We start from the raw sequence: 27,726 nt of genomic DNA on the forward strand, positions 1-27,726 counted from the left end.
TTTATAACATGAACCTTCAGGCCCAATGTGCTGAAAAGTACTGTCAACATGGGACTATACTAATGCTATTTCTCGAATATTATAGGCCTTGGTGTTTAAATCTGATGGAAAGGTGACCCACAATGCAGAAATCACTTTGCCATACTGGACAGGTGAGAATAAAGTTGGATTAAAGTGTATTACACATCAGTTTAAGAATCACATTGGTTCCTCTATTGCATATATGATCTGCAGTACGAGATCCATAAAAAAGATGGTTAGGGATGGTTTCCGTCATTCACTTTAGACCTGATGAGTTTGTTTTCTTTATTTTGGCAGCTGATCTGACTCTCTTCAGACCATCCTCCTTCCACATCCTGCTTCAGACCAGTTTTGGGTTACAACTCAGCATCCAGCACGTTCCCGTCATGCAACTGTATGTGACTGTGGATCCAGCCTATCAGGGAAAGACATGTGGTGCGTCCAGGGGCTTCCTTGTCCCCATTCAAAAAGTCACCCCCATCTTTAATAAATAAATAGCTAACGAGTAGCATTAGAAGTTAGCTAGCTATCTGGTTGGCAGAACATGCTGCTTCAGCATCTCTTAAATAAGTGGAGAATGCCAGTGTCAACTAGCTCTGGATATGCTACTGAAAATATGAGGGCCAGAAGTTAGGGGTGAAGAATAGGGATTTAATTCCAGTTCAGCACACTTCCTATTGTTAACAGGGCTAAATGTATATTTTTTTGGTGCAGGTCTGTGTGGAAACTTCAATATGGTTCTGTCTGACGACCTGATGACCCCCCAGGGCTTAGTGGAAGGCACTGCCTCCTCCTTTGCCAGCTCTTGGAAGACCCAGGGCAGCTGTCCAGACAGAGCCGACCGTTTGGATGACCCCTGCTCTTACAGTGTGGAGAATGGTTAGCTTTCGATGCCCATGAAAATCACCCGGACATTTCTCTGTTTGCCATATATGCTGACCGATGTGAGGTTTGGATAACCTCAGAGGGAGGACAGTTTGACTTGTGGTTTAGACCAATGCAAGGTTTCCCTATCCCGCTTCCAGTAGAACATTGTGTTAGCCCCAAACAACCTGGGCTGAAGGACAATATGGGTTCAGCTGTAGAAATGCTTCTGAAGGGATGATGTTGATATTTTGGTGACACCATCTTCTTGCCTCACTAGAGAACTATGCTGAACATTGGTGCTCCTTGCTAAGGGACCGTAAAGGCCGGTTTGCTGCATGTCATGCAGAGGTTGACCCTGAGAGCTTCTACAAAGTACGTAGCAGTCTCCCTCTGCCCAGTCAACATCTATATCGATGGTGGCAAGGACTGACTTTTTAAATTACCTTGCAGAGGTGCAAGTACTCAAGCTGTAACTGTGAGCGGAGCCAGGACTGCCTGTGTGCTGTGTTTTCCTCCTATGTGCGAGCTTGCACAGCCAAGAACATCATCATCCAGGACTGGAGAACTGATGTCTGTGGTCAGTGGATCCTTCCTAAGCCAGCCGATGGATGTTTTCTTTGCTGTATTTTGTTGACTAGAGTGTTTCCCAGCCCCGTCCTTAGGAAACCCAAGTCGGTCCATGTTTTAGTCCCTCCCAGCTCCCAGTGGGAGCAAAACTGTAGACTGTTTGGGGGTCCTTGAAGACCAGGTTGGGAACCACTGGACTACATTGGCTCCAAACAGCCACGTGAAAACTTCGAACATTTCTGTTTCAACCGGACAGATAAATACAGCGAGAGCTGCCCCGCCTCCCAGACCTTCTTCTACCAGCTGCAAGAATGCCAGCGCACATGTCGCTCCTTGGCGTCCGAAGGCCAGGGCTGCTCCACAGACTTCCTCCCTGTGGATGGCTGCTCCTGCCCCGAGGGTCTTTATCAGGATGACCGGGGTATCTGTGTCCCCATGGCAAAATGTCCCTGCTATCACAATGGTGACCACATCAAGCCTGGCAAGACTATTACCATAAATAATGAGCTCTGGTAGGTACCATATTTCATCTTGGACTGTGTTAGTGGGTGGTGTGTAGATCATCGGGTGAGCATGCTGTGTCTGCACTCAGAAGGTCTGATGTTCAGCTGTTTCAAATCCCGTGGTTAGCAGAGTGATATCACTGTTAGGCCCTTCAACAAGAATCTCCCAAACTAATTGGTGTTTGGCTTTAAGCATGTGCACCAACGGAAAGCTGCGCTGTCAGTCTTGGAAGCTTCGCTCACAGAGTAAGTGACCCACTGGTTCTCCTGGATCTGTACTTGGGTCACATTTAGCTCACTGCTTACAGCTAAGGTTCGCTCTCCTCTTTACAGGCTGTGCCCCTCCCATGGAGTTCTTCAGCTGCTCCACAGCCAATCAGACGGAAATGGGCCGAGCCTGTGCCAAGACCTGCAGGAACCTGAACATCGAATGCGTGAGTGTCCCATTCCATTATTTCCCTGCCGTAAGTGGCATCAGTCTGTCAGCTTACACAGACCTGCTTGGGAGCCTGACTCCCTGAAGGTCCCTGACTCTGACCAGAGCGTTACACCCTGCTCTTATTAAAGCAGCCTCATTTTCTATAATGTTAGCATGCCCGCGGGGGTTGGACAGCCAGTCTCTGCAGTTTTTAGTTCCTCACCTCTGCTGTCTTCTGCATTCTTTCTTCCCCTCTTTCCTTTTCCCTGTTTTATGCACCATTTTCTATAAGTGATGTAACAGTTTCCTGCCACCAGGGGTGCAGATTCCAAGAATTTTCAGAGAAGAAAACTTCCCACACAATTTATGAGAATTTTCAGGAATTTATGGGAATTATTGTGGAATTTGTATTTTCTTGTGCATATACTGTTGTTAAACATACAAAATAATAAGTATACTAATAAAAAGGGAGAGACTTTGAAGACATTTAGAGTTAATTTAACCCTTCTGAGCATGAACACACATATACTTTTCTAACATTACTAAACAGAAACAGATGGCGTAGGGCAGGAGTCTTAATGGCGAAAGTCAGAGTCTGTTCTGTCTGGAGAAACTGTTCAAAGTCATAGATCGAATAAAGTCAGAATCCGCACCCTGGGGGTCACTATCCACTTCAGCTGAGGTGTTGAGTGAGTGCGGGTCAGTCTGAAAGGCCCTCAGGTTTGCCAAAATTACCTCTAGCTGTACGTTTATGGGCCTGCTCCCTCGGATGAACAAAAACCCTTCCACCAGGTTGATGCCTTGTTACATCATCACAGAATGAACTTCACTAAAACATCGATGACATCAGTTAGCTAGCAAGATTGCATAGCTAGCTGGTTAGCTAGCTATATTAGCTATTAGCCTGTTTGATGGGTTACTTTAGGGGCAGCTGATTAATTTAATGCACATTATATATCCACGATTATGGTTTCATTTTATATTTAAAACAATAACAAAAATATGAATTTACCACAGCTTAGCCTTTCTGCTCATCTGGTGTAGACTGATACATGTGCACATGCAAGCAGTAAAAAAGTAGAAACTTCAAATAGCTACAAAACTGCATTCTCCAAAGTGACCACCGTGGTGCATTAGTAATTTCCATGTAATAATTTCCATGGAAACTTCACAGAAACTTGCTGGAAATTTATTGGAAATTTTCCACCCATTTGCAACCCTGTGAAGTGCCTTTGGGCAACCGTGTGATGAAAGGCGCTATACAGACAATAGCTTTAAAATTGAATTGAAAGGAAGGCCATTCCTCTCATGCAGTTTGCAGAAACATGCGAGTCTGGGTGCTTCTGCCCCAACGGCCTGGTGGACGACGGTCAGGGAAACTGTGTCCAGGAAGAAGACTGCCCATGCTCTCACGATGGGAAGATCTACGCCTCCGGCACCCGGCTGCCATACATGTGCAACACATGGTCAGTGCTTGAGATTGTTCTACAATATCTAGCTGCAGTTGAATATAGCTGCAATTGAACATGACATGTACCAGTAATCTTTATAACTCTACCTATTACTATTTGTAAGGCACCATATCATGCAAATAGCTAAAACTTAAAATGCTAACAATAGCAACGACAGGAAGCCTCTCTGGTGTTGAAATGGCACCAGTCACCACTTGCATGTCTGAGCCAGGAAATCAAGGAACTTATAGTTAGTTAATAAGTAAAATCAGGTGCATAGTTGATAGAATCTAATGTGTACTTGCTGGGATGCACTAGGTGGATTACCTGTGGAGTACACCATTTTATTAGCGATTTATAAGTACTATGTCTTAATTCCTCATGATAATAACATGAAAGGATGTGGACATGCAATGGTGGTGCCGGTATTGGAGTAATAATACCCCAACCTCATAATTGCACAGTACACTTTACTGCGCAGCAGGGTTGCCAAGTTTAGTCAGCTGGCTGGCGTGAGATTTTCAATTTGAGACAAGTCTGCACAAAGATTTAAAAGTTATATAAGCATTTTATGTCCTTGTAGACAGTCTGTAGGGTTTGCAAACTGCCCCAACGCTTTTGATTTAACTAATTTTAGGTTTATAATGGAATAATATAGATTCGTTATAAGATTTCTTGCGTGAGCGTGAGAGTTGGCAACCCTGCTGGATAGAGTGATGATACTCCAACCTCATGGAAGTACAGTACATTTTACAGGACGGAGTGAGAATACTCCAGCTTCATCAATGCACAGTACACTTGACTAGACAGAGCAATATTGCTCATTACACTTCACTCTGCATTTTTCCTGTTAGCCTTTTCTTTTATTTATTTGACATTATTTCATTTATTTATTCTTTGTTCAGCATGGTTTTATTTGTCTTGTGCTGTCAACTCCTGTTACGTTACATGTTACCGACTGGACAGCGCAAGTAAGAATTGTGCTGAATCTGGGTTAAGCAGATCAATTGCATCGCATGGAGGGGCTGCAGCAAGAGCCCCAAGTTAGCCGCCGTTTACCGTGCAGGAGAATGATAGCGCTTGTATCCCTGCAGCACCTGCAAGCGAGGGATGTGGGGCTGCACACAGGATAAATGCTCGGGCACCTGCACCATCTACGGCAGCGGACACTACTCCACCTTCGACGAGAGGCAGTTCGGCTTCCATGGAGACTGCGGCTACGTCGCAGTGCAGGTTTCTGCATCCGTGATACGATCTGCCAACAGAAAATTGATCTCAGATGACATGACATGGGATTTAGATGCCAAGCACCTGATTATCATCTAGAACAGGGGTGGCCAATCTTATCCGCAAAGGGCCGGTGTGTGTGCAGGTTTTTGGGATAACCTGTTGGTCAGCTGTTCAAACCCAGGTGTGAGGACTCTTCAGCCAATCAGTCCTCTAATTAATGACCCAATTAGGGAGTTGCAACGAAAACCTGCATACACACCGGCCCTTTGCGGATAAGATTGGCCACCTCTGATCTAGAATCTTTTGCAACTGAATACCATATCCTTCTTGTAGTTACATTATATTACAAATTTCATCATATTATTATTTATGAAATAATAATATATCTGTATTTTATAGGACAAGTGTGGGAACACAACAGGCAAAGGCAAATTCAGTGTGATAACTGAGAATATTCCATGTGGGACAACAGGAACCACTTGCTCCAAGTCAGTCAAGATTTACCTTGGGGTAAGGATTCAGTTGGCCGAGGTTTTTGGGGGGCTTTCTCTTGCACAGTAGTGTCATTCTTTCATTGACTTGTATGTCCCCCCTCCTTCCCACAGAGGACAGAAGTGATGTTAGCAGATGGCAAGTATGAGGTCATGGACCTGGAAGAGGGTCCCGCAGTGATGTACCGGGTCAGAACCGTCGGCTTGTACCTGATTGTGGAGTCCAGCATAGGCATTGCAGTGCTCTGGGACCGCAAGACATCTGTGCGCATCATCTTGGAGCCGGAGCACATGGTGAGCAGGAGAGAGCCGGCAGCACTGTGTAGGCGAGCTCATTAGCATCCTGAGCTCACTGCATGGTCACTGAAAGTGCAGTGAACAGTGAAGTCATATGATCCATTGTAGGGAGCAGTATGTGGTCTTTGTGGGGATTTCGACGGAAACGGAATGAACGACTTCAAGACCCAGAGCCAGCTGCCCGTGAGCAGCTCCCTGGAGTTTGCGAACAGCTGGAAGGTGTCTCCATTCTGTCCTGACGCTGGAGCTGACCTTGACCCCTGCATCCTGAACCCCAACAGACATAACTGGGCCAAACTGCAATGTAGCATCATCAAAGGAAGGACCTTCGAAGTCTGCCATGAGAAGGTAGGGTGGACCAATGCCAGTCAACTCATCAGGGAACCCTGGCACCACCTTCTGAGGGGACACCAACTTAGCATGTCGATTTTACTTTATGGACATGGGGATGGTGTATGCGGTGAGGCTTGCCCAGAGTGTCAACTCCACCCCCAGATTCCCATAGTTCTGTGGCCTGGTGCACCAGTGGTGGGACACTCATGCTTCCAGGCTCTCTCAGTCAAACAAAAAAAATCTTATGGTACATCTATATTATTCCATTATAAACCTAAAATTAGCTACATCAAAAGTGTTTGCAAACCTTACAGACTATTTGCAAGGTAATAAAACATGTAAATGCGTATGCAGACTTGTCTCCAGTTGAAAATCTCACGCCAGCCAGTTGACCTGCTACTGTACAACATAACTGAAAGTGTGTTGCAAATGCTAATGCCTGTAGGTGGACCCCCAACCATACTTTGACAACTGCGTGATGGACTCGTGCGCCTGTGACACCGGGGGCGACTGCGAGTGTTTCTGCACGGCTGTTGCCTCCTACGCCCAGGCCTGCAATGAGGCAGGCGTCTGTGTCGCCTGGAGGACCCCAGACATCTGCCGTAGGTTGACTTTTCCTTTTAAAAAGACCAGTCAAGCTGTCTGTATGTTTAAAGGAGTTTATCTAGTCCCCTAGTGATGAGTTTAGAAGGGTTGCCAACTCTCACCCATCTAGCATGGCAATCACTCCATTGTAAACCTAAAATTAGCTACATCAAAAGCTTTGTGGTAGTTTGTAAACCCTAAAGGCTATTTTTACAAGGTAATAAAACTGTTACATTCATGTAAATATGTGTGCATATGTGTACAGATTTGTCCAATTGAAAATGAAAATGTCACTCCAACCAGCTGACCAAAGTTAGCAACCGTGGTTTAGGGAATAGACGGCGGCCTATGTGAGGACGATCGCTCCTGTTTTCACATATGGAATTAAAAGTTGGGGGTTTGTTGCTGTTCTCCACAGAGCAGTCAATGAAATGCAGTTACCTTTTGGGGTGGATGCAATGCTGAACCAGACACGAATGAAGGATATGTTTATGCTCTTGATTTTGACTGGAATAGGACGCATTCTTTTTTGTAGTTTCTGCAGGAAGTACTTACACTGCTGTAATCATGCAGCATATGCTGTATGTGTGCCAAGAGCCGTTGTGTTCATTTAGAATGTTTTTCTAGAATTGCACTGGTAATGTTAAGCTTGTTAACCATTGTACTAAAAGTGTGCATTCTCACTTCTAGCGGTTTTCTGCGATTATTATAACAGCCCCGATGAGTGCGAGTGGCATTATAGCCCCTGTCATGTACCCTGCTACAAGACCTGCCTCAACCAAAATGGCACCTGTGACTCCGCTCTCCCAAAACTGGAAGGTAGCTACTCAAGTCTCTCTTCATCCTTCTGCTGTCTTGTTTGATCTTGTACATCTGGCTATATCAAAGTTAAACTACCACACTGGCATTGGGTTCATTACTTGAGATGGCACACTGAGCTAAGTCATACCAAATATGGTTTGCTAGGCTGTTACCCCAGATGTCCACCAGAAACACCAATATTTGATGAGAAGAATCAGATGTGTGTGGAACGCTGTGATGGATGCTATATTAATGGAACTGAGTTCAGTCCTGGAGATGATGTTCCAACAGATGAACTTTGCACGTCATGGTGAGACCACATACAGTACATGGGTAGCTCAAGAGCTGATGTTAAAAGTTATAACCTTCAAAACAGTCCTCTAGAGACACAGTATTGTAAGTCATTAGGGGCAAATAAAGTTTTTTTTCCAATTTTTAGTAAGATCATTTTTTTATTAATGGAGATAAAGTTTTCATAGCACCTCATTAATCTTTTATGGATCTCTCAATTATAGTGTCTGTGACGGATATGAAAACATCACCTGTGTCCAAAAACCAGGTAAAATCCTAGATAGAGTTTCAAGAACTTTTCTCAATATGTGTCAACATATACTTTTAAAAATATAAACTGTGTTTATATAATTTATTTTCACAGGATGCTGCGTGTACAATGGAACTGAATACAAAGACAATGATGTCATTTATGATGTCAGTGACAACATGGGGATGTGCTACTTAGCTATCTGCATAAATGAAACTGTGATATTCACAGAAACGCCATGTAGTCCAGCACCACCAACAACCACCACCACAACAAAACCACCTCCACCACCAACTACCACTACAACAGAAACACCTCCACCACCAAGCACTACAACAGAAACACCTCCACCACCAACAACTACCACTACAACAGAAACACCTCCACCACCAAGCACTACAACAGAAACACCTCCACCACCAACTACTACCACTACAACAGAATCACCTCCACCATCAACTACTACCACTACAACAGAAACACCTCCACCACCAACTACTACCACTACAACAGAATCGCCTCCACCACCAACTACTACCACTACAACAGAATCACCTCCACCACCAACTACTACCACTACAACAGAATCGCCTCCACCACCAACTACTACCACTACAACAGAATCACCTCCACCACCAACTACTACCACTACAACAGAAACGCCTCCACCACCAACAACTACCACTACAACAGAAACGCCTCCACCACCAAGCACTACAACAGAAACGCCTCCACCACCAACTACTACCACTACAACAGAAACACCTCCACCACCAACTACTACCACTACAACAGAAACACCTCCACCACCAACAACTACCACTACAACAGAAACACCTCCACCACCAAGCACTACAACAGAAACGCCTCCACCACCAACTACTACCACTACAACAGAAACACCTCCACCACCAACTACTACCACTACAACAGAAACACCTCCACCACCAACTACTACCACTACAACAGAAAGTCCTACACCAACAACTACTACAACGGGAAAGCCATCTCCTCCATCAACTACCACTACAACACTAAAACCACCAACCACTACAACAGAAACACCTCCACCACCAACCACTACCACTACAACAAAACTACCTCCACCATCAACTACGACCACTACAACAGAACTACCAACCACAACACCCTGTATTCCATTGTGTGAATGGTCAGATTGGTATGATGAAGATAAACCTACACAACAAAAGGGTGATTCAGAAACATATGATGACATTATCGCCAGTGGGAAAGAGGTGTGTGAATATCGAGAAGACATTGAATGTAAGGCAACAGACTTCCCAGATAAAACCCTTGAAGAATTTATAGCTGAAACAAACCAAAAGGTTCACTGTAATATTTCATTTGGTTTAATATGCGACAAAGAGGAGCAAAAACATCGGCCCTACAAATGTTATAATTATATGATTAGAGTCCTGTGCTGCAATCCATGTGCATCTCCACCACCAACGACTACCACTACAACAGAAACACCTCCACCACCAACGACTACCACTACAACAGAAACACCTCCACCACCAACTACTACCACTACAACAGAAACTCCTCCACCACCAACTACTACCACTACAACAGAAACGCCTCCACCACCAACTACTACCACTACAACAGAAACACCTCCACCACCAAGCACTACAACAGAAACGCCTCCACCACCAACTACTACCACTACAACAGAAACACCTCCACCACCAACTACTACCACTACAACAGAAACACCTCCACCACCAAGCACTACAACAGAAACGCCTCCACCACCAACTACTACCACTACAACAGAATCACCTCCACCACCAACTACTACCACCACAACAGAAACACCTCCACCACCAACTACAACAACCAAACCACCTGTACCACCAAGCACTACAACAGAAACACCTCCACCACCAACTACTACCACTATAACAGAAACACCTCCACCACCAACTACTACCACTACAACAGAAACACCTCCACCACCAACTACTACCACTACAACAGAATCACCTCCACCTCCAACTACTACCACTACAACAGAATCACCTCCACCACCAACTACTACCACTACAACAGAAACGCCTCCACCACCAACTACTACTACTACAACAGAAACGCCTCCACCACCAACTACTACCACTACAACAGAAACGCCTCCACCACCAACCACTACCACTACAACAGAAACGCCTCCACCACCAAGCACTACAACAGAAACACCTCCACCACCAACTACTACCACTACAACAGAAACGCCTCCACCACCAACTACTACTACTACAACAGAAACGCCTCCACCACCAACTACTACCACTACAACAGAAACACCTCCACCACCAACTACTACCACTACAACAGAAACGCCTCCACCACCAACTACTACTACTACAACAGAAACACCTCCACCACCAACTACTACCACTACAACAGAAACGCCTCCACCACCAACTACTACTACTACAACAGAAACGCCTCCACCACCAACTACTACCACTACAACAGAAACGCCTCCACCACCAACTACTACCACTACAACAGAAACGCCTCCACCACCAACTACTACCACTACAACAGAAACGCCTCCACCACCAACTACTACTACTACAACAGAAACGCCTCCACCACCAAGCACTACAACAGAAACACCTCCACCACCAACTACTACCACTACAACAGAAACGCCTCCACCACCAAGCACTACAACAGAAACGCCTCCACCACCAACTACTACCACTACAACAGAAACACCTCCACCACCAACTACTACCACTACAACAGAATCACCTCCACCACCAACTACTACCACCACAACAGAAACACCTCCACCACCAACTACAACAACCAAACCACCTGTACCACCAAGCACTACAACAGAAATACCTCCACCACCAACTACTACCACTACAACAGAATCACCTCCACCACCAACTACTTCCACTACAACAGAAACGCCTCCACCACCAACTACTACCACTACAACAGAATCACCTCCACCACCAACTACTACCACTACAACAGAATCACCTCCACCACCAACTACTACCACTACAACAGAAACGCCTCCACCACCAAGCACTACAACAGAAACACCTCCACCACCAAGCACTACAACAGAAACACCTCCACCACCAACTACTACCACTACAACAGAAACGCCTCCACCACCAACTACTACTACTACAACAGAAACGCCTCCACCACCAAGCACTACAACAGAAACGCCTCCACCACCAACTACTACCACTACAACAGAAACGCCTCCACCACCAACTACTACCACTACAACAGAAACGCCTCCACCACCAACTACTACCACTACAACAGAAACGCCTCCACCACCAAGCACTACAACAGAAACACCTCCACCACCAACTACTACCACTACAACAGAATCACCTCCACCACCAACTACTACCACTACAACAGAATCGCCTCCACCACCAACTACTACCACTACAACAGAAACGCCTCCACCACCAACTACTACTACTACAACAGAAACGCCTCCACCACCAACTACTACCACTACAACAGAAACGCCTCCACCACCAACTACTACTACTACAACAGAAACGCCTCCACCACCAAGCACTACAACAGAAACGCCTCCACCACCAACTACTACCACTACAACAGAAACGCCTCCACCACCAAGCACTACAACAGAAACACCTCCACCACCAAGCACTACAACAGAAACACCTCCACCACCAACTACTACCACTACAACAGAAACGCCTCCACCACCAACTACTACTACTACAACAGAAACGCCTCCACCACCAAGCACTACAACAGAAACACCTCCACCACCAACTACTACCACTACAACAGAAACACCTCCACCACCAACTACTACCACTACAACAGAAACGCCTCCACCACCAACTACTACTACTACAACAGAAACGCCTCCACCACCAACTACTACCACTACAACAGAAACGCCTCCACCACCAAGCACTACAACAGAAACACCTCCACCACCAAGCACTACAACAGAAACACCTCCACCACCAACTACTACCACTACAACAGAAACGCCTCCGCCACCAAGCACTACAACAGAAACACCTCCACCACCAACTACTACCACTACAACAGAAACGCCTCCACCACCAAGCACTACAACAGAAACGCCTCCACCACCAACTACTACCACTACAACAGAAACACCTCCACCACCAACTACTACCACTACAACAGAATCACCTCCACCACCAACTACTACCACCACAACAGAAACACCTCCACCACCAACTACAACAACCAAACCACCTGTACCACCAAGCACTACAACAGAAATACCTCCACCACCAACTACTACCACTACAACAGAAACACCTCCACCACCAACTACTACCACTACAACAGAAACACCTCCACCACCAACTACTACCACTACAACAGAATCACCTCCACCACCAACTACTACCACTACAACAGAATCACCTCCACCACCAACTACTTCCACTACAACAGAAACGCCTCCACCACCAACTACTACCACTACAACAGAATCACCTCCACCACCAACTACTACCACTACAACAGAAACGCCTCCACCACCAACTACTACCACTACAACAGAATCGCCTCCACCACCAACTACTACCACTACAACAGAATCACCTCCACCACCAACTACTACCACTACAACAGAATCGCCTCCACCACCAACTACTACCACTACAACAGAAACACCTCCACCACCAAGCACTACAACAGAAACACCTCCACCACCAACTACTACCACTACAACAGAATCACCTCCACCACCAACTACTACCACTACAACAGAAACGCCTCCACCACCAACTACTACCACTACAACAGAATCACCTCCACCACCAACTACTACCACTACAACAGAAACGCCTCCACCACCAACAACTACCACTACAACAGAAACACCTCCACCACCAACTACTACCACTACAACAGAAACACCTCCACCACCAACTACTACCACTACAACAGAATCACCTCCACCACCAACTACTACCACTACAACAGAAACGCCTCCACCACCAACTACTACTACTACAACAGAAACGCCTCCACCACCAACTACTACCACTACAACAGAAACGCCTCCACCACCAACAACTACCACTACAACAGAAACACCTCCACCACCAAGCACTACAACAGAAACACCTCCACCACCAAGCACTACAACAGAAACACCTCCACCACCAACTACTACCACTACAACAGAAACACCTCCACCACCAACTACTACCACTACAACAGAAACACCTCCACCACCAACTACTACCACTACAACAGAAACACCTCCACCACCAACTACTACCACTACAACAGAATCGCCTACAACAACTGCAGAACCCCCTGATCTGATTGTAACTGGTTCTCCAGTCTCAACTGCTGTTCCATCACTTCCTCAAGTAAATTCAACATCACCGTCTACAACGTCTTCAAGCCCAGCTGGACCCACACCATGTTTTTGTGAAGTTAATGGGAATATTTACAAACCTGGTATGTTTATTATGTGTATATAAACATGTCAGGCACTTTTGTTGCCTTTATTTTTGGAACCTATGATAAAAAATTAGGATTTAAGTATTAGAGACAAATTGTATTTCCTTTCCCAGCACAGAATTACCATGCAGAATATGACTTTTCGAAAGTAGAATTCTTTAATTATTCTTTTAATGAGTTTTCTGATTGCTTATGTACAATTACTTTGTTTCCCTCTCTGAAATTCTCTTGCGTACTCTTAATTTTATTTATGAAACAATATTCACCTGTTATGTATAGTTAATTTTTTCTTAATTTTTCCTTAGGGGACGTCATATTTAATATGACACACATTGGAGCTGGACTCTGCCTCACCATGATCTGCTCTGATGTTTGTGAGCTCCAAAATACGACAGGACCGTGTCTTAATCCCCCAACTCCGACTCCTCCTGTCCCCGACTGCCCCGAGTGGGACAAAATGGTGAGTCGCCTGGCCCCGTGGTCACACATACACAGAGGCAGCCTAAGCTGCCAAAGTAGAGCTTCCAGCTCACTGGGCTGACAGGAATGATGAAGGACAGACAGCAGTGTGATACAGGACAGACAGCAGTGTGATACAGGACAGAAAGCAGTGTGATACAGGACAGACAGCAGTGTGATACAGGACAGACAGCAGTGTGATACAGGACAGAAAGCAGTGTGATACAGGACAGACGGCAGTGTGATACAGGACAGACGGCAGTGTGATACAGGACAGACAGCAGTGTGATACAGGACAGAAAGCAGTGTGATACAGGACAGATAGCAGTGTGATACAGGACAGACAGTAAAAGGATACAGGACAGACAGCAGTGTAATACAGGACAGATAGCAGTGTGATACAGGACAGATAGCAGTGTGATACAGGACAGACAGCAGTGTAATACAGGACAGATAGCAGTGTGATACAGGACAGACAGCAGTGTAATACAGGACAGATAGCAGTGTGATACAGGACAGATAGCAGTGTAATACAGGACAGATAGCAGTGTGATACAGGACAGACAGCAGTGTAATACAGGACAGATAGCAGTGTAATACAGGACAGATAGCAGTGTGATACAGGACAGACAGCAGTGTAATACAGGACAGATAGCAGTGTGATACAGGACAGACAGCAGTGTAATACAGGACAGATAGCAGTGTGATACAGGACAGATAGCAGTGTGATACAGGACAGATTGCAGTGTGATACAGGACAGGTAGCAGTGCAATACAGGACAGACAGCAGTGCAAAAAGAGACAGACAGCATTGTGATACAGGACAGACAGCAGTGTGATACAGGACAGATTGCAGTGTGATACAGGACAGGTAGCAGTGCAATACAGGACAGACAGCAGTGCAAAAAGAGACAGACAGCATTGTGATACAGGACAGACAGCATTGTGATACAGGACAGACAGCAGTGTAATACAGGACAGATAGCAGTGCAAAAAGAGACAGACAGCATTGTGATACAGGACAGACAGCAGTGTAATACAGGACAGATAGCAGTGTGATACAGGACAGATAGCAGTGTGATACAGGACAGACAGCAGTGTGATACAGGACAGGTAGCAGTGTGATACAGGACAGATAGCAGTGTGATACAGGACAGATAGCAGTGTGATACAGGACAGACAGCAGTGTGATACAGGACAGGTAGCAGTGTGATACAGGACAGACAGCAGTGTGATACAGGACAGATAGCAGTGTGATACAGGACAGACAGCAGTGTGATACAGGACAGATAGCAGTGTGATACAGGACAGACAGCAGTGTGATACAGGACAGATAGCAGTGTGATACAGGACAGACAGCAGTGTGATACAGGACAGATAGCAGTGTGATACAGGACAGATAGCAGTGTGATACAGGACAGATAGCAGTGTGATACAGGACAGATAGCAGTGTGATACAGGACAGATAGCAGTGTGATACAGGACAGACAGCAGTGTGATACAGGACAGATAGCAGTGTGATACAGGACAGACAGCAGTGTGATACAGGACAGATAGCAGTGTGATACAGGACAGATAGCAGTGTGATACAGGACAGACAGCAGTGTGATACAGGACAGATAGCAGTGTGATACAGGACAGACAGCAGTGTGATACAGGACAGATAGCAGTGTGATACAGGACAGACAGCAGTGTGATACAGGACAGATAGCAGTGTGATACAGGACAGATAGCAGTGTGATACAGGACAGATAGCAGTGTGATACAGGACAGATAGCAGTGTGATACAGGACAGACAGCAGTGTGATACAGGACAGATAGCAGTGTGATACAGGACAGACAGCAGTGTGATACAGGACAGATAGCAGTGTGATACAGGACAGACAGCAGTGTGATACAGGACAGATAGCAGTGTGATACAGGACAGATAGCAGTGTGATACAGGACAGATAGCAGTGTGATACAGGACAGACAGCAGTGTGATACAGGACAGATAGCAGTGTGATACAGGACAGATAGCAGTGTGATACAGGACAGACAGCAGTGTGATACAGGACAGATAGCAGTGTGATACAGGACAGACAGCAGTGTGATACAGGACAGATAGCAGTGTGATACAGGACAGATAGCAGTGTGATACAGGACAGACAGCAGTGTGATACAGGACAGGTAGCAGTGCAATACAGGACAGACAGCAGTGCAAAAAGAGACAGACAGCATTGTGATACAGGACAGACAGCAGTACATTACAGGACAGAGAGTAATACGATACAGGATAGGCAGCAATATGATACATCACAAACAACAGTGCAATACACGACAGACAGCAGTGCAGTACAAAACAGACAGCAGTGTGATACAGAAGCGAGAGCCGTGCAATGAGAAACAAGACAGGATGGAGTAATATAAGAGTGAGTGAACAATAAATAAATGATAACTTGGTGCCGCAGTGGGCTTAAGGATGTTCTGTTAACAAACATAATACTGATATTCATTGAAAACGCCAGAAGCCTGATGAAAAAATGTCAAGATATTGTCCACTCAAAATGATCCAAAAAGACAAAAATATTCATTAGAAAGTCATTTATGGATGTATTTTTTTTTCTTTACTTTTTATCCTCAGCAAAATGAGACGTTTCTCCTCTGCAACTGCACGCTGGCTAGATGCATTGAGGATAACATCATTGAGATAATCCCATACGAATGTCCACCTCTGGAGGAGATCGAATGTGCTAATGGCAAAAAGCCAGTGTTGGTGTTTGATGAGGACTATTGCTGCCAACATTACGTGTGTGACTGTGAGTATCGTATGCCACATACATGCCCCTGACCTCACATGGTCCCAGAAACAAGGTGAATGATGTGCTGTAATATTTCTGATTGTTTGGGGGTGCTGTGTGACTCAGAATGTTGTTCGTGTGACCAGATGGTTGCTAGTTCAAATCCCAGACTTGGCAGAATGATTTACCATTGGGCCTTTGAGGAAAGCCCTTAACCTCCAATTGTTCTGACTCAGCTTCCTCAAAAAATGTGTAAGACTTTGGGGGAAAAGCACCCTGATAAGTAAATGTGATGGACTGATTTTTGATGAAAATATTTGGTAAGATATTTACAAGAAGAGCAACATGAACAAGATGGTACCATCCTCCTGAAATGGGTTTGGCCCCCACTTATTTATTGGCTCTGAATGGCATCGTGGGACGTAAGTCTTCCCAAGTGCATGTGTGTAACACACCTGCCATATTACTATTTCCCAGAATTGCTTGGATAAATCATAATTATTGTGTAATTTATGAAAATATTGAGATTTTTATGTATATACTTCGTAGAAAGAAGACAGTGACAGCCACATTTTACTTTTGCCCCCTTCCTATGCCTCTCCTCTGGAAATAACCGGCTGCCCTTAAGTATGGTCATCTTAAGATTTCAATTTACTCAACAAATCTGCTTGTTTCCAGGCTTCTGTGAAGGCTGGGGAGACCCACACTACATAACATTCGACGGGCATTTCTACAGCTTCCAGGGGAACTGTACATATGTGCTGATGGAGGAGAAAACACCTAAACACAACCTGAACATCTACATAGACAATGTGAACTGTGACCCCGGGGAGGATGTGTCTTGCCCCAGGTCCATCGTCGTGGCCTATGGCACTCTCGTCGTCACGTTAAAGAACCACAATGTGATTGGTGCCCCCAAGATGGAGGTTAGGTCCATCTGTAACTCTGTTGAGAATTTATTGAGCTTTAGGAGAAGAGCACTGAGATAACAATCTTTCCCATTCTTACTGTGTGTCCAGGTTATTGTGGACGGAACCCCAGCACGCCTGCCCCTTGTGCATGGTGGCGTTAAGGTTCTTTCCAGTGGTCTTACCATGATCCTTGAGATCCCCTCGTTGGAGGTGGTGGTGACTTTTGGCGTAACTGGGTTCAGCATCAGCCTGCCTTTCAAGCACTTTGGCAAAAACACCCAGGGACAATGTGGTAAGCAAAGTGTGGTCTTCAAAATTTGGCACTGACCAAAAACAAACCATAACCGAAATAGCTAATTGCACCAGTGTATCTACTGCAATGCAGCATGTGTTGAATAGCTGTTCACCTCCTCAGTGGCACCAGCAGTAAATAGCTGTTATCGCATGTAGCTTCTCATGGATTCTTAATGCTTTTGGACCTGATTGAGCTGAGAACTGCGCTTGTCACCCAGGTACCTGCAACAACAACCCAGCCGACGACTGCATGCTGCCCAGTGGCCAGCTGGTGGAGAGCTGTGCGCTGATGGGAGACCACTGGCCCATCCCGGACATCCACAGGCCTGAATGCATACCACCCAGTGGTCCCAAGCCTCCAGTTCCAGAGGCTACATACGAGCCCTGCACACCGGATTCTCTCTGCGACTTGCTGAACAGCAGGTGCCCTGTCCACTGCTTAACACACCTGGAACATCAGGTTGCCCGTTGCCTAGTTGGCGTATGTGCGATGGGAGCTTCAGCGCATGTTTGCCAGTCTCTGCAGGCCTTAACTCACATTTTCCTTGCCCCCTCTGTCCTCACAGGCTGTTCGCTGACTGCCACCCCCTGATCCCCCCCGATAACTTCTATAAAGGCTGTGTGTTTGATAGCTGCCACATGTCTAACCCCACTGTGGAGTGCACTAGCCTTCAAAGCTACAGTGCCGCCTGTGCCCAAGCTGGCATCTGCATCTACTGGAGGAACTACACCACCAAGTGTGGTATGCCCACCTATCCCATCTTAATCACCTTAATCCAGCAACTGTAATGTGAACACTACAGATTCTGCTTTTCATAATGTGTGAGATCCACAGTTATAGAGATATAATGCAACAGTAAAGACATTCCAAGGGCCCAAAAGTCTTCAAACTGCTTGAGGCTGAAGGACAGAGGAACATGTTCAAGTCTATTTAAGTTGAAGAGAAGGACATATCTAGGGATCGTAACTCATGTCCTGGAATTCCTGCAGTGGCCTTTCAGGATGATACACATTAGCCAGCTTGTGACAGTAATTGGGTTGAACTGGAAAAAAAACATACTCTACAGCAGTGTTTTCCAACCCGGTGCTCAGACACCCCTCGTTGGTCCACATTTGTGCTCCCTCCCGGAGCTGGAAGAGAGCAAAAATGTGGACTTTCTGGGGCTCCCAGAGGACTGGATTGGGAAGCATCTTCTCTACAGTAAAAGAAGTATGGAAGAGTCCATTGCTGTATCCCTTGGCTTTGGTGATAATACAGTATAATTTCTGTTTTTCCTTTGCAGCTGCTGACTGCTCTGGAGATAAGGTCTACAAGCCGTGTGGACCAGCAGAACCACCGACCTGTCAGGATAAGTATGTTTCCATATAGGCCAACTGGGAACCGAATGTTCTCATGGATGTCAGACCCTGCATTAACCTTCATACTCACCCAGATAAACAAGAGTCAGGTTGCATTAGAAGGGGCACCAGTGGGTTAGGATGTTGTGTCTGTGATTCTAAGGTTGCCAGTTCAAGTCACAATTAGACCCTTGAGCAAGGCCTTTAACCCCTAATTGCTCCAGGAACTGTCAGACCCTGCTTTCTCAAAAAAATGTATATGTTACTTTGGACAAAAGCATCTGCTGTAGTGTGCTCATTTTGTTAGGAGTTGTTGTCACATTTGAACCTTAGCTTAAATTCCCATTTGCAGTCCTGAGGACTCAAGCACCATTGTCGTGACTGAGGGCTGCTTCTGTCCCGATGGCATGAAGCTCTTCAGCAAGGAGACTGATATTTGTGTTGAAAAGTGTGGTAGGTGGCTGTTTGTGGCTTTAACACCATCCACATATACAACAGAGCACCCGTGCGCCGTGAAGTAGATGATTTAAAAAAGCTCCGCCCACTAAGCGCATCGGATAAATCTGACCCATGTTTCTGTCGCTGTAGGATGTTTGGATCCAGAAGGTGTGCCTCGAGAGGTATGTACACTGCGCTCTTTCATTTCCAGCTGCTCCTGAAGAGGCGTGCCCTTCCACCATATGCGGGACAGCCTGGCGGACACCCTCTGACTATTGCGTTTTATCGTTGGCAGTTCGATGAAGAGTTCCAGTACAAGTGCCAGGACTGCGTCTGCGACCGGGTCTCAGGGCTGGTGAGATGCAGGCCCAGCGTGTGCCCCCCCCCTACGGTGACCTCCTGCAGCGTGCCAGGCTTCATTCTCGTCAACGAGTCCAACCCCGTGAACCCCTGCTGCTCCAGCCTAGTCTGCCGTAAGCACCGCCCAGCCTCTCTCGGCCTTCTGCTACTTTGCTGTGTAGATTCCTTCATCCCTTCACTCAGATGGTGCTTTCTTGTGCTCTACACAGGCTGTGACAGCAGTACCTGCCCGGAGAAGGACCACAGCTGTGGGGCTGGATTTACTCCAGTGGTCTCGGTGCCTCCTGAGAAATGCTGTCCCGAACACACATGCGGTATAGCCTTTACCTGTAGCTCTGTAGTCCTCTTACCTCCTTGTGCTCTTTCATTTTCATTGATTACCAACTATACTGCTGTCCCTGTACCCCACAAACTGACTGCTGCCTTTCTGTCACACCCAGAGCCAAAGAAGGTCTGCCTACACAAACAAGTAGAATACCAGGTAATTATAAGCCATCATACATACCTGCTCTGTCAAACCGTGAGCTAGTATAGCTTTGATATCGCCTTGTGAGTCCAGTGCACTGATGGTCTGTCCCCTCTGCAAGCCTCATGCCACAGTGGTCATGGCTGGCTGTCAAAATTGCACCTGCACCACTGAAGAAGACCCCAGCACTGGACTCTACCAGATCAAATGTCTGCCCATCCTTTGCAACCAAGACTGTGACCCGGTAAGGAGCTGGAGACTCAATCCACTCAGTTTAGGTTGAAAGTCTTCTAAGAACTTCACATGACACAGCTAAACAAATTAATCTTCTTGGTTTTTTCACAGGGGTATAAATACATGGAGCTGAGCATGTATGACTGTTGTGGGAAGTGTGTCCAGACACACTGCATCATTGACATCAATGGCACCATGCATCTGCTGCAGGTGGGTGGGGATCTGCCACCTCTGGTGCTCAGGGGCCACTCAAAGAGGCTCAGGGCTCACTCACAGAGGCTCAGGGCTCACTCACAGAGGCTCAGGGCTCACTCACAGATGCTCAGGGCTCACTCAGAAAGGCTCAGGGCTCACTCACAGAGGCTCAGGACTCACTCAGAAAAGCTCAGGGCTCACTCACAGAAGGCTTAGGCCTCACTCACAGAAGCTCAGGGCTCACTCACAGAGGCTCAGGGCCACTCAAATAGGCTCAGGGCTCACTCAGAAAGACTCAGGACCCACTCACAGAGGCTTAGGGCCACTCAGAAAGGCTCAGGCCTCACTCACAGATGCTCAGGGCTCACTCAGAAAGGCTCAGGCCTCACTCACAGAGGCTCAGGGCTCACTCAGAAAGACTCAGGGCTCACTCACAGATGCTCAGGGCTCACTCAGAAAGGCTCAGGCCTCACTCACAGAGGCTCAGGGCTCACTCAGAAAGACTCAGGGCTCACTCACAGATGCTCAGGGCTCACTCAGATAGACTCAGGGCTCACTCACAGAAGGCTTAGGGCCACTCAGAAAGGCTCAGGCCTCACTCACAGAGGCTCAGGGCTCACTCGGAAAGGCTCAGGCCTCACTCACAGAGGCTCAGGGCTCACTCAGAAAGACTCAGGGCTCACTCACAGATGCTCAGGGCTCACTCAGATAGACTCAGGGCTCACTCATAGAAGGCTTAGGGCCACTCAGAAAGGCTCAGGCCTCACTCACAGAGGCTCAGGGCTCACTCAGAAAGGCTCAGGCCTCACTCACAGATGCTCAGGGCCACTCAGATAGGGCCCAGCATTCACTTCTATCTCTCCTCAGCATGGAGACACATGGTCCCCGGCAGAAAATAAGTGTGAAGTGTACAGCTGCGTGAGGATCAAAGACACCTTTGTTAGCACCATCTCCAGCATCCAGTGCCCACCCTTCCACGAGGCCAACTGCCAGCCGGTAAGAGTCCCTGATGCAGGGATGGGGGATGGGTGGGTGGCACAGACTGTACTGTGCAAAGCCTTAGGCAGTCAAAGGAAACGTTTAAAGGTATTCATCTGGGTAGTAAGTGTATATGTGCTCAGAACAAAAACACAATGTAACATTAGAACACATGCAATTTAAGAGTCGCAGTAAAAACTAGTAAGAATTTCTTCTGTTCTTTAAAAAGTTACTGATATCTTGTTGGATGGTTAGATGAACACCGTTTCAGTTCCCAAACCTCTCCTCAGGGGCACCTCAGCCGTTCCATATATTTGTTAAATTTCACCTCCAGCTCACTTCATTATTTTATTTAATTAGTTGAAACGTTAATGATGTGTTGATTAGCTGAACATTGTGTGCTAGTGGTTGAGTAAAAAAAATATACATTGATGTATGGGATAGTTGCTTCAAATACCGTGCAGGGTGACTTTAGGAGGCTTCTGCACTGTACTGTACATCAGAATGGCATTGGACAGCACTCTGGGTTGCAGGTACTTTATTCAATGGCCCAATGTGTTTTTATGATTCCCGAAAGTAACTGATATGCTTCTACTCTCCTCAGGGCACGATTCAGACAGCCGCTGACGGCTGCTGCAAAGTCTGTGAGTAAAACACGCCCAAGGAGGTCACTGGCAAAGTGACCTGCACCTCCCACTCTCTGGTGTATTGTCATGTGCTGTGTGGGGCAGCAACTTAGGGCACTATGCCTGACCGGAAGGTTGCTGGTCGAAATCCTGGGCTTGGCAGAGTGATTTCACTGTTGTGCCCCTTAAGTGAGGCCTTCAAGCCCAAGCTACTCCAGGAACTGAATGATTCTGCTTCCTCAAAAAATAAAAGCATCTCCTAAATAAATTGAAATGTGAAGTGAAGTCAGCTGTAGAGACGTCTTTTCAAGTGATATCATGGAGTAAAATCTTGAAAAAGCTGTAAACTACGGGCCCCCTCGAAGTAGGATTGGATGGATGGCTGTGATTCTCTCAACAGGTGTGGAGAAAGCGAGGGCGTGCAAGGTGGAAAGTATGCACAGACATATCTTCTACCAGGGCTGCCAGTCTGCGGAAAAGGTGGAAATGACCTACTGCGAGGGGGCCTGCAACACCTTCAGCAGGTGAGGAAGCCTGTGGACCCACCCAGACACCATGGAGACACAATCAGCATCTGCTACTGTACTAAACCAAGACTATTAATGTTTAGCTATTTCATTCATACATTCATTCATTCTACAGCCAAATTGTCTTCTTCAGCTATATGAGACATGGGTCAATCAGTGTGAGGAGATATTGATCTTGTTGGCCATAGTGCAAAGAGAGCAATAAATAGAAATATTTAAGACATATTGAAATATAGGCACAAATCAGAAGGGGGGTAATAGTTTTTCTTTATCAAAGTAGCTTAATTGTCCACAAAAGGTGATGCTTGCAGCATTTAGCCTCAAGGACCTGTGTGACAGTGCTGCTGCCCCCTGCAGGTACTCCAAGGAAATGTTCTCCAAGGAAATATTCTCCAGGGATAGTTCCTGCACCTGCTGCCAGGAGCTGCGTACCAGCAACCGCACTATCAGTCTGCAGTGCCTGAACGGGGACGTGCTGCCGTACACGTACCTGCACGTGGAGGACTGCCACTGCAAGGTCAGCGACTGCTTCCCCGTCGCTGCCGGCCTGCCGCTGCCACTGCCGCCGGAGTAGTGAACACACCGCGCCCAGACCGCCTTGCCATCATCACGCTGAACCAGCTTCCGCTACCCTATTTAACGCTGTGATGTCTTTTCCTGATTTGTTCAGAAACATGAATTATCTTGCTTATGCTAATTAAAAACAACCTTCAGAATATTTATGTCTGGCTTTATTGAGGTGCTGCACACACACACTGAAGTTCAGAACATTTCAGCATATAATAAAAAGAATGAGTAACTTAAAGGGGGGGATGTGATAATTCGATTATACACCCATGATCATTCAGGCCTCTGTTGTTGAACTTGCCATGCCTTTCTTCATCCTGCCACAAGGGGGAGCCAACACACTTTCTGCATGTCAGTTATTCCACTGCAACAGAATTGTCTGAAATACGTACCTCTCACTTCTAACAAAATATTATGTGCTTATATACTTCATTCTGATACGTGTAAGTAGCCGTTAACATTGGGGACATTTTTCAATCAGTTATTCTTTAGGACCTCAGCACTTCACTGAAAACATTACTTTGACATGATCCAGTTGAACAGATTGTCCACCTATGGTCCACATAAGCTTGTCCAACACAGTCTATCACTGGGCGAGTCACATGCATTCCATGTGTAATTTAGAAGCACTGATTTGCCCGATATCTTTTTGGACAGCTGACAGATACCAGTGAATTGGGAGTGAAACCTGAACAGACATGCAAAGCCAACCCAAAACCTCACTTACCATTTTTATTCATTTAAACAATAGATTATTAATATAGGCCTAGACAGCTCCTAAATCCAGATTAAAACTTTAATAAATTTCCATTTCAACGGAAGCAAGTGAGTCCAAAAGTATTTTTAATACTTAAACTGAATCTATCACCTCAGTGTAACGCTGACAAGTTACTTATACAATTCCAGTCAAAATCTGGACACCTCTGCTGTTAATACATTTAGACATTTTATTCGCATTATAGTAAAAAATACTCTTCAAATATTGCAACAACCAAGAGAAGAGATCAACATCTCAAAATTTTCTCAGATTTTAGACTCTTCAGTATAAGCACCCTTTAATTTTGATGACAACACTGCAGACTCTTGGCATTCTTTCAACCAGCTTCCATAAGTAGCCACCTGAAATGCTTCTCCAACAGTTCTGATGGAGCTTCCACCTTACTCTTACTCTTGGATCCAACACATCACAAACAAGCTCTAGCGTGAGAGGATTGCGGGGGCAGGTGATCTGTCCATCTCTTATTTATAAGGTCACAATTACTACATAACCTGGAGGTGTGCTTAAGGTCATTATCTTGCTGAAAAACAAAAAAATTTTAGTAGGTGTGTTCAGATTTTTGATTGGTTCTCTACATTGTGAATGATCTGCTGACTGTATCATGGTAAAATTTTGTACAGGGTGGGTTATTGCCAAGAGACCAAAATGAGCATTTGGAAGAAATATAAGCCCCCCATCACTACCACCACTGTATAGATCTTTCTCTTACACTGTGCAACTGGTTTTCTTAAAGGGTACAATGTGTCCTGCTGTCTTGTAAAGAAATTAAAACTTATTTGCCATCTGTGCAGGTACATTAGATATCACTTTTTTCAGCTGCAGGTATGATGGATTATAGTATGGAAAAATGAAACAAATGTCAGAAAAATTAAACAAAATGTTCAGATTTAGAAACACAGATTGGTCTACATCTCTGGAGCTAATTTAAAGGACTTATGGGAGTGTACAAGGCTGGTACGTTACCTTTTTCAGGAACCAGAACCTTTTTCTAGAACAGGGAACTTTTGTTGCATTCCCACTGTATTCAATTGTAGTTCCTTAGAAGGAGTTTCGGAACCCTTTTTCTGTACATACTCCAGAATAGGTACTTTTCCTTAGACCATGAACTACTGAGGTGGGACTTACAGCGATAACTTGCTGATTGGTTACTACAAGCATCAGCACCAGGTTTAAGTTACACAAAAAAAATTTTTATATACAAAAAATGTATATAAGAAAAGTATACAAAATGGGCAGGTCAGGATGTACAAGTATTGTTAAGCAATTACTCAGAAGATGATATACATATAGAATTTGAATTGTATACAAAATGAAGCTTATCACAAGAAAGAAAAAATAAAATAAAAAAATAAAACTGGAAAAAAAATCACAACAGTAAAAGTAGTTCACATAAAAAAACTAACAAACTGTTATGACAGGGCTGGTAAGGAAAGAGAGGGATGGTCCACGGAGTGGTTCACAACAGATTGAAGACTTAATTCAACTCAAAAACAACAAAAGGGGAACCAGAAAGAGAGGCCATGGTGGGGGGGGGGGGGGGTTCAAACCTAAACTAAGACAGGGAGCAATTCTGGGAACAACAATACCAAAGGAAGGGAGGAACACAAAAAGGTACAATAACTAACACAGGGTAACTACAACTAAGAATTACATAGCAACACAGGGAAACAGCCACAAAGTAACAACTGAACACAATCAGGGAACAGAGCGAAAGTTGGAGCAAGACTGGGAAGCCATAATGACTGACTAAAGAACAGAACAAGGGGCAGGTGTGGGCTATTACGAACCATGGGCAACAAGGGGCAAGTGTGGGCTATTATGAACCAGGGGCAATGAGGGGCAGGTGTGGGCTATTACAAACCATGGGCAACGAGGGGCAAGTGTGGGCTATTATGAACCAGGGGCAATGAGGGGCAGGTATGGGTTATTACGAACCAGGGGCAACGAGGGGCAGGTGTGGGCTATTACGAACCAGGGGCAACGAGGGGCAGGTGTGGGCTATTACGAACCAGGGGCAACGAGGGGCAGGTGTGGGCTATTACGAACCAGGGGCAATGAGGGGCAGGTGAGACAATTGTCCACAATTTTGTGGACATAAACAGATAGACAAAAGATCTAATCACAAAAACTAAAACAAGGAAAACTGAACAAACAGGGAGCAAAAAGAAAAAAGTAACTGAAATACACAAACACCTTGTGAACTAAGAAAAGACAAAATAACAAAAGTTAAACTAGTTGAGGCTGGCCAGCCACAACTGAAAAAGGTGAGTAGGGAACAGTGGCCAGCTACTTAGCCTGTTAAGCCATGCAGTGGCCCAGGGAGCAGGCAAACAGACTAGAGGAACACCAAACCGGATGGCCAGCGAGAACTGCTGGCCAAACTGGGAGAACACGCATGGGACAGGGTCAGATGGGCACCCGTCCTGACACAGCTTGACGTTGTGTGTGAAGAATTCATCTGTGACCTCTTTGCATCTGCCTCGCTTATTTAGCGTAACAGTTCCAGTTCCTGTTGTGTGGTTGGAAAGCGTCACACGAAAGTCTCCAGGAGCTACAAGAGTTTCCATTTGAGACAGCCCAGGAACTTGATACTAGTGGTGGGAAAGTGAATATATAGAGGTGAGAGTGAAGCCTGGGGTCTGAGCGCAGGCTCAGCTCTCCATTTGGTGCCCTGGAGTATTTTTCTGGGGGTTAAGGTCTTTCTTTAAGAAGCCTAGTCTACAGAGTACGGGATTAAAAGCAGCCACCTTCCAATTGCAGAGGTCTAACTCGCTGGCCACACACCTCCTCATCAACATCAAAGTAACATTTCATCAGGCACACACACTGCACAAAGAGCATAGGCGACGACCACAACCTCCCTGCTCTATGAGTCCTGACCTTAGGGAAGGCATGCAAGCCGTCAGACCTCAGATCCAGCAGCCAAGCCACCGAGGGCCGGCACAGTCAGGCAGGGTGTGGTCCTGCGACTATGATAAGATCTGTTTATCTTACAGCTGGTTATTGCTGGACGAATTGAGAACGTCTCTGCCCATCCTGGACCAAAGCCCTGTGGGCATAAGGATAAAGCTAGAATGTTCTTAACCAAGCCGTGACAGCAGTGACTCGCAGTGACCCAACAGTCATCTGACGTACAGAAAGAATCTCACGCACTGCAAGCATTTA

At 45.9% G+C, this 27,726-nt stretch overlaps 1 protein-coding gene across 1 annotated transcript in view; it reads left to right on the top strand.

Annotated features, from left to right (window-relative positions):
- Positions 1-23,918, top strand: part of muc2.1 (mucin 2.1) — a 30,538-nt gene extending 6,620 nt beyond the window's left edge. Inside the window, exons 11-47 of the mRNA XM_072698463.1 lie at positions 86-152; positions 319-456; positions 736-900; positions 1,166-1,260; positions 1,339-1,465; positions 1,712-1,967; positions 2,152-2,204; positions 2,292-2,392; positions 3,691-3,842; positions 4,922-5,060; positions 5,457-5,567; positions 5,663-5,842; positions 5,954-6,193; positions 6,624-6,780; positions 7,454-7,582; positions 7,730-7,874; positions 8,080-8,123; positions 8,220-10,150; positions 13,280-13,607; positions 13,916-14,070; positions 16,693-16,867; positions 17,528-17,775; positions 17,869-18,052; positions 18,273-18,477; positions 18,621-18,796; positions 19,338-19,407; positions 19,745-19,845; positions 19,981-20,012; positions 20,126-20,303; positions 20,400-20,504; positions 20,631-20,671; positions 20,778-20,900; positions 21,002-21,100; positions 21,953-22,081; positions 22,668-22,707; positions 23,090-23,213; positions 23,574-23,918. Coding sequence (XP_072554564.1) covers positions 86-152; positions 319-456; positions 736-900; positions 1,166-1,260; positions 1,339-1,465; positions 1,712-1,967; positions 2,152-2,204; positions 2,292-2,392; positions 3,691-3,842; positions 4,922-5,060; positions 5,457-5,567; positions 5,663-5,842; positions 5,954-6,193; positions 6,624-6,780; positions 7,454-7,582; positions 7,730-7,874; positions 8,080-8,123; positions 8,220-10,150; positions 13,280-13,607; positions 13,916-14,070; positions 16,693-16,867; positions 17,528-17,775; positions 17,869-18,052; positions 18,273-18,477; positions 18,621-18,796; positions 19,338-19,407; positions 19,745-19,845; positions 19,981-20,012; positions 20,126-20,303; positions 20,400-20,504; positions 20,631-20,671; positions 20,778-20,900; positions 21,002-21,100; positions 21,953-22,081; positions 22,668-22,707; positions 23,090-23,213; positions 23,574-23,790 — 6,960 coding nt within the window. The 3' untranslated portion in view covers positions 23,791-23,918. The remainder of the gene's footprint in view (positions 1-85; positions 153-318; positions 457-735; positions 901-1,165; positions 1,261-1,338; positions 1,466-1,711; positions 1,968-2,151; positions 2,205-2,291; positions 2,393-3,690; positions 3,843-4,921; positions 5,061-5,456; positions 5,568-5,662; positions 5,843-5,953; positions 6,194-6,623; positions 6,781-7,453; positions 7,583-7,729; positions 7,875-8,079; positions 8,124-8,219; positions 10,151-13,279; positions 13,608-13,915; positions 14,071-16,692; positions 16,868-17,527; positions 17,776-17,868; positions 18,053-18,272; positions 18,478-18,620; positions 18,797-19,337; positions 19,408-19,744; positions 19,846-19,980; positions 20,013-20,125; positions 20,304-20,399; positions 20,505-20,630; positions 20,672-20,777; positions 20,901-21,001; positions 21,101-21,952; positions 22,082-22,667; positions 22,708-23,089; positions 23,214-23,573) is intronic.
- Positions 23,919-27,726: the final 3,808 nt, after the last annotated feature.

Source organism: Paramormyrops kingsleyae, chromosome 13 (genome assembly GCF_048594095.1).
Source record: "Paramormyrops kingsleyae isolate MSU_618 chromosome 13, PKINGS_0.4, whole genome shotgun sequence".
Taxonomy (NCBI): Eukaryota; Metazoa; Chordata; class Actinopteri; order Osteoglossiformes; family Mormyridae; genus Paramormyrops; species Paramormyrops kingsleyae.